General features: G+C 35.4%; 1 protein-coding gene across 1 annotated transcript in view; it reads left to right on the forward strand.

Annotated features, from left to right (window-relative positions):
* The window catches only part of si:ch211-250g4.3 (titin homolog), a 32,205-nt gene extending 24,576 nt beyond the window's left edge, over positions 1–7,629 (forward strand). Inside the window, exon 5 of the mRNA XM_053489652.1 lies at positions 3,762–7,629. Coding sequence (XP_053345627.1) covers positions 3,762–7,364 — 3,603 coding nt within the window. The 3' untranslated portion in view covers positions 7,365–7,629. The remainder of the gene's footprint in view (positions 1–3,761) is intronic.
* Positions 7,630–7,852: the final 223 nt, after the last annotated feature.

Genomic DNA, 7,852 nt, shown 5'->3' on the forward strand with positions numbered 1-7,852 from the left:
ACCAAACAAAGGAATCCATGGAGAACGAAATGCAGGAAATGAAAAATGCCTTGGAAAACGCCATGATAGACAGAGAAAATCTGGATGAAATTAAGAGAAGAGTAGCAGAAGAAAAAGAAAAGTATAGAAATGTGGTTGAGGAGACAACCAAACAAAAGGATGCCTTGGAGAAGGTGGCTGCTGAAATTGAAATGCAAAAGAAAAACACTGAATCCAAAACTGTCCTTCTTGAAAAGAACTCGAAGGAGTTGCAGGAACGAGAGATCAAGTTGCAAGTGCAAATCAAGAAACATAAAGAAAAAGAACAAAGAGAAATATTATCAATGGAGGCACAGAGAAAGACACTGGAAAAAGAATTGATTAGAATCAATCAAGAAAAAGAGAACATTAAAAAAGAAAAGCAAGACCTAAATGATCAATGGAAAGAGCTTGAGACACTGAAACAGCAACTATTCAAAGAGAGAGATGAACTGGAGGAACTCAAAAACAAGATGTTAAAAGAGAAACTGTTACTTAAGCAAAAGGAGACAGAAACCAATAAACAAAAGCAAGTTCTGGAAGACAATGCGGAAGAATTACAAATGGAGAGAACACATCTGACAAAAATGAAACTGGAATTTGAACAGAAGATACAAGAAAGGGAAAACGTGGTAAAGGAGAAGATGAAGCAAGAGAGAGATGAACTTGATCTATTCATGAAGGATATTAACATGCAGAAGCAGGTTCTTGAAGAACAAATGTCTTTTAACAACAATTTGAAAAATGAGCTAGAAGAAATAAAGGCAAATCTGAATGTGGAACAGAAAGCTATTGTTCTTGAAAAGCAAGAGATCCAGAAAGAGAAAAAAAGATTGGACCAATCAAAGGCATCCATACAGAGCGAAATGCAGGAAATAAAAAATGCTTTGGAGAAAGCTATGATAGACAGAGAAAATCTAGATGCAATTGAGAGAGGTTTAGCAGAGGAAAAAGAACAATGTAGAATTATGGTTGAGGAGACATCTGAACAAAAGGATGCCTTGAAGAAGATCTCAGCTGAAATTGAAATGCAAAAGAAAAACACTGAGTCCAAAACTGTCCTTCTTGAAAAGAACTTGAAGGAGTTGCAGGAACGAGAGAGCAAGTTGCAAGTGCAAATCCAGAAACATAAAGAAAAAGTACAAAGAGAAATATTATCAATGGAGGAACAGAGAGAGACACTTAAAAAAGAATTGATTAGAATCAACCAAGAAAATGAAGACAGAGAAAAAGAAAAGCAAGACATACAGAAGAAATGGGAAGAACTTGAAACACTGAAACAGCAACTATTCAAAGAGAGAGATGAACTGGAGGAACTAAAAAATAAGATGTTAAAAGAGAAACTGTTACTTAAGCAAAAGGAGACAGAAACCAATAAACAAAAGCAAGTTCTGGAAGACAATGCGGAAGAATTACAAATGGAGAGAACACATCTGACAAAAATGAAACTGGAATTTGAACAGAAGATACAAGAAAGGGAAAACGTGGTAAAGGAGAAGATGAAGCAAGAGAGAGATGAACTTGATCTATTCATGAAGGATATTAACATGCAGAAGCAGGTTCTTGAAGAACAAATGTCTTTTAACAACAATTTGAAAAATGAGCTAGAAGAAAAAAAGGCAAATCTGAATGTGGAACAGAAAGCTATTGTACTTGAAAAGCAAGAGATCCAGAAAGAGAAAGAAAGGTTGGACCAAACAAAGGAATCCATGGAGAACGAAATGCAGGAAATGAAAAATGCCTTGGAAAACGCCATGATAGACAGAGAAAATCTGGATGAAATTAAGAGAAGAGTAGCAGAAGAAAAAGAAAAGTATAGAAATGTGGTTGAGGAGGCAACCAAACAAAAGGATGCCTTGGAGAAGGTGGCTGCTGAAATTGAAATGCAAAAGAAAAACACTGAGTCCCAAACTGTCCTTCTTGAAAAGAACTTGAAGGAGTTGCAGGAACGAGAGAGCAAGTTGCAAGTGCAAATCCAGAAACATAAAGAAAAAGTACAAAGAGAAATATTATCAATGGAGGAACAGAGAGAGACACTTAAAAAAGAATTGATTAGAATCAACCAAGAAAATGAAGACAGAGAAAAAGAAAAGCAAGACATACAGAAGAAATGGGAAGAACTTGAAACACTGAAACAGCAACTATTCAAAGAGAGAGATGAACTGGAGGAACTAAAAAATAAGATGTTAAAAGAGAAACTGTTACTTAAGCAAAAGGAGACAGAAACCAATAAACAAAAGCAAGTTCTGGAAGACAATGCGGAAGAATTACAAATGGAGAGAACACATCTGACAAAAATGAAACTGGAATTTGAACAGAAGATACAAGAAAGGGAAAACGTGGTAAAGGAGAAGATGAAGCAAGAGAGAGATGAACTTGATCTATTCATGAAGGATATTAACATGCAGAAGCAGGTTCTTGAAGAACAAATGTCTTTTAACAACAATTTGAAAAATGAGCTAGAAGAAATAAAGGCAAATCTGAATGTGGAACAGAAAGCTATTGTACTTGAAAAGCAAGAGATCCAGAAAGAGAAAGAAAGGTTGGACCAAACAAAGGAATCCATGGAGAACGAAATGCAGGAAATGAAAAATGCCTTGGAAAACGCCATGATAGACAGAGAAAATCTGGATGAAATTAAGAGAAGAGTAGCAGAAGAAAAAGAAAAGTATAGAAATGTGGTTGAGGAGGCAACCAAACAAAAGGATGCCTTGGAGAAGGTGGCTGCTGAAATTGAAATGCAAAAGAAAAACACTGAGTCCCAAACTGTCCTTCTTGAAAAGAACTTGAAGGAGTTGCAGGAACGAGAGAGCAAGTTGCAAGTGCAAATCCAGAAACATAAAGAAAAAGTACAAAGAGAAATATTATCAATGGAGGAACAGAGAGAGACACTTAAAAAAGAATTGATTAGAATCAACCAAGAAAATGAAGACAGAGAAAAAGAAAAGCAAGACATACAGAAGAAATGGGAAGAACTTGAAACACTGAAACAGCAACTATTCAAAGAGAGGGATGAACTGGAGGAACTCAAAAACAAGATGTTAAAAGAGAAACTGTTACTTAAGCAAAAGGAGACAGAAACCAATAAACAAAAGCAAGTTCTGGAAGACAATGCGGAAGAATTACAAATGGAGAGAACACATCTGACAAAAATGAAACTGGAATTTGAACAGAAGATACAAGAAAGGGAAAACGTGGTAAAGGAGAAGATGAAGCAAGAGAGAGATGAACTTGATCTATTCATGAAGGATATTAACATGCAGAAGCAGGTTCTTGAAGAACAAATGTCTTTTAACAACAATTGGAAAAATGAGCTAGAAGAAATAAAGGCAAATCTGAATGTGGAACAGAAAGCTATTGTTCTTGAAAAGCAAGAGATCCAGAAAGAGAAAGAAAGATTGGACCAATCAAAGGCATCCATACAGAGCGAAATGCAGGAAATAAAAAATGCTTTGGAGAAAGCCATGATAGACAGAGAAAATCTAGATGCAATTGAGAGAGGTTTAGCAGAGGAAAAAGAACAATGTAGAATTATGGTTGAGGAGACATCTGAACAAAAGAATGCCTTGAAGAAGATCTCCACTGAAATTGAAATACAAAAGAAAGACATTGACGCCAACAAAGTACGTCTTAAAAAGAAGTGGATGGAACTGCAGGAACGTGAGGATGAGTTGCAAATAAAAAAACAAAAAGAAAAAGAAGAAAGCAAAATATTACCGATAGAGGAACAGAGAAATACACAGGTAAAAGAAATGATTAGAATCAACCAAGAAAAAGAGAACATTAAAAAAGAAAAGCAAGACTTACAGGATCAATGGAAAGAACTTGAGACACTAAAACAGCAACTATTCAAAGAGAGAGATGAACTGGAGGAACTCAAAAACAAGATGTTGAAAGAGAAACTGTTACTTGAGCAAAAGGAGACAGAAATCAATAAACAAAAGCAAGTTCTAGAAGACAATGGGAAGGAGTTAATAATGGAGAAAGCACATCTGGACAAGATGAAACTGGAATTTGATCAGCAGATACAAGAAATGGAAAACACGGTCAGGGAGAAGATGAAGCAAGAGAGAGATGAACTTGATCTTTTCATGAAGGATATTAACATGCAGAAGCAGGTTCTTGAAGAGCAAAGGTCTTTTAACAACAATTTGAAAAATGAGCTAGAAGAAATAAAGGCAAATCTGAATGTGGAACAGAAAGCTATTGTTCTTGAAAAACAAGAGATCCAGAAAGAGAAAGAAAGATTGGACCAATCAAAGGCATCCATACAGAGCGAAATGCAGGAAATCAAAAATGCTTTGCAGAAAGCCATGATAGACAGAGAAAATCTAGATGCAATTGAGAGAGGTTTAGCAGAGGAAAAAGAACAATGTAGAATTATGGTTGAGGAGACATCTGAACAAAAGGATGCCTTGAAGAAGATCTCCGCTGAAATTGAAATGCAAAAGAAAAACACTGAGTCCAAAACTGTCCTTCTTGAAAAGAACTTGAAGGAGTTGCAGGAACGAGAGATCAAGTTGCAAGTGCAAATCCAGAAACATAAAGAAAATGTACAAGGAGAAATATTATCAATGGAGGAACAGAGAGAGACAGTTAAAAAAGAATTGATTAGAATCAACCAAGAAAATGAAGACAGAGAAAAAGAAAAGCAAGACATACAGAAGAAATGGGAAGAACTTGAAACACTAAAACAGCAACTATTCAAAGAGAGAGATGAACTGGAGGAACTCAAAAACAAGATGTTAAAAGAGAAACTGTTACTTAAGCAAAAGGAGACAGAAACCAATAAACAAAAGCAAGTTCTGGAAGACAATGTGGAAGAATTACAAATGGAGAGAACACATCTGACAAAAATGAAACTGGAATTTGAACAGAAGATACAAGAAAGGGAAAACGTGGTAAAGGAGAAGATGAAGCAAGAGAGAGATGAACTTGATCTATTCATGAAGGATATTAACATGCAGAAGCAGGTTCTTGAAGAACAAATGTCTTTTAACAACAATTTGAAAAATGAGCTAGAAGAAATAAAGGCAAATCTGAATGTGGAACAGAAAGCTATTGTTCTTGAAAAGCAAGAGATCCAGAAAGAGAAAGAAAGATTGGACCAATCAAAGGCATCCATACAGAGCGAAATGCAGGAAATAAAAAATGCTTTGGAGAAAGCCATGATAGACAGAGAAAATCTAGATGCAATTGAGAGAGGTTTAGCAGAGGAAAAAGAACAATGTAGAATTATGGTTGAGGAGACATCTGAACAAAAGGATGCCTTGAAGAAGATCTCCGCTGAAATTGAAATACAAAAGAAAGACATTGACGCCAACAAAGTACGTCTTGAAAAGAAGTGGATGGAACTGCAGGAACGTGAGGATGAGTTGCAAATAAAAAAACAAAAAGAAAAAGAAGATAGCAAAATATTACCAATAGAGGAACAGAGAAATACACTGGTAAAAGAAATGATTAGAATTAACCAAGAAAAAGAGAACATTAAAAAAGAAAAGCAAGACTTACAGGATCAATGGAAAGAACTTGAGACACTAAAACAGCAACTATTCAAAGAGAGAGATGAACTGGAGGAACTCAAAAACAAGATGTTGAAAGAGAAACTGTTACTTGAGCAAAAGGAGACAGAAACCAATAAACAAAAGCAAGTTCTAGAAGACAATGGGAAGGAGTTAATAATGGAGAAAGCACATCTGGACAAGATGAAACTGGAATTTGATCAGCAGATACAAGAAATGGAAAACACGGTCAGGGAGAAGATGAAGCAAGAGAGAGATGAACTTGATCTTTTCATGAAGGATATTAACATGCAGAAGCAGGTTCTTGAAGAGCAAAGGTCTTTTAACAACAATTTGAAAAATGAGCTAGAAGAAATAAAGGCAAATCTGAATGTGGAACAGAAAGCTATTGTTCTTGAAAAGCAAGAGATCCAGAAAGAGAAAGAAAGATTGGACCAAACAAAGGAATCCATGGAAAACGAAATGCAGGAAATGAAAAATGCCTTGGAAAACGCCATGATAGACAGAGAAAATCTGGATGAAATTAAGAGAAGAGTAGCAGAAGAAAAAGAAAAGTATAGAAATGTGGTTGAGGAGACAACCAAACAAAAGGATGCCTTGGAGAAGGTGGCTGCTGAAATTGAAATGCAAAAGAAAAACACTGAGTCCAAAACTGTCCTTCTTGAAAAGAACTTGAAGGAGTTGACGGAGCAAACGGAGACAGAAACCAATAAACTAAAGCAAGTTCTGGAGGTCAATGCAAAAGAAATAATGAAAGACAGAACACATCTGGACAAAGCCATGCCAGACAGAGACATTCTGGATGAAACTGAGAGATTAACAAATAATAAAGGACAATATAGAATTATGATTGAGGACACAACCAACCAAAAGTATGTATTGAAGAAGATGGCTGCTGAAAATGAAATGCAAAAGAAAGACATTGAGTCCAACAAAGTCTTTCTTGGAAAAAATGGGAGGGAAATTCAAAACGTAAAAGAAGAAACAGAAATGTTGACCATGGCAGAGCAGAGAAGTACACAGGAAACAAGGTTGGAACAACCAATGGTATTCGAAACGAAAACAGATGCTCAAACTCAAACCCTTAAGGAGGACATGGAGAAAAAGTTTAGCAGAGAAACACAAACTGAAATTATGGGAATAAAAACTAATGGGATTGAGCAAGTACGAATAGAGAATCAGAGGCTAAGAGACAAAAATGTAATTGGAGAATTTAATAAAACAATTGATTACATGGAGAAAGAACTTGAGGAACGATTACAAGAAATTCAGAAAAATGAAATCAAACGAGTTGGACTGCAGAAAGAGAAAACTGAGCTGGAGCTGAGAAAAGCTGATCTTTATGAAAGAGACACAGAGATAAAGAAAGTCAGAGAGAAGGAAAAAGAAATAATTCTATTAAAGGAGTGTATGCTGATAGAAATTAGCCAACTAAAGAGCAAACGAACAGATACAAACACCAGATACTTACAAAGAATGGAGCAGCTCATAACTGAAACAATAAAGAACAGAATCAGACATGTGACAGACAAAGCTGTACAAACAGTGACAGAGGAAAAACCAAAGAAACAAAGAAGAGAAGATGCTGATCAACAGGTGGAGGGAATTCAAACAGAAAGACTAATTGAACATGCCAGCACATTTGACCATGGGCTGATTGATGAAGGGAATGAGAGATTAGGTAAAGAGGCTTCAAGGAAGACTCAAACTACAAATGTATTACAAAGATGGCAACTATTGCAGCGGTTTAAGCAAAGAAAAAAATGCTGCTGTTGTTGTCCAACTGAAACTAAGCAAAAGGAACAGAGAAATTTGGATTCATGAAGCCAAACAAGCTTTGTTTCTACAAAACAAATATATTGAAATCTAAAACGATATTTTTTAAATGTAAGCCTTTGCCAATTTTACTTACCCAGTATCATGCTGGCTTCAGGTATGGTACGAAGCTACTATGGTATATGCTCAAGAATCTTTACAATAAACTTTATACTTATTGCTATTATTATCCATTTATTATTGTAATAATGCTATTGTAATTACAGTATACGCAATTTATTATTTTCATTAATAAACTGACTACTGGAAGGAACTGTGACTATTTTTTTTTTTTAAACAATCTGACTCACAAGTCCTTAAAAGTATGCAGTCTCTAGAGTCTTCGACTTCAAAGTAAAATAGGGATGATTTTGCTAACTTACCTTAAAAACAGGGAGAAACTGTGAAACATTAATTTGTTCACCAGATTAAAACATAAGAATTATATTGACATGGAAAGAGTTAACAGTACTTACGTATGCAACCACATATATCCT

Source organism: Clarias gariepinus, chromosome 28 (genome assembly GCF_024256425.1).
Source record: "Clarias gariepinus isolate MV-2021 ecotype Netherlands chromosome 28, CGAR_prim_01v2, whole genome shotgun sequence".
In the NCBI taxonomy this organism is placed as follows: domain Eukaryota; kingdom Metazoa; phylum Chordata; class Actinopteri; order Siluriformes; family Clariidae; genus Clarias; species Clarias gariepinus.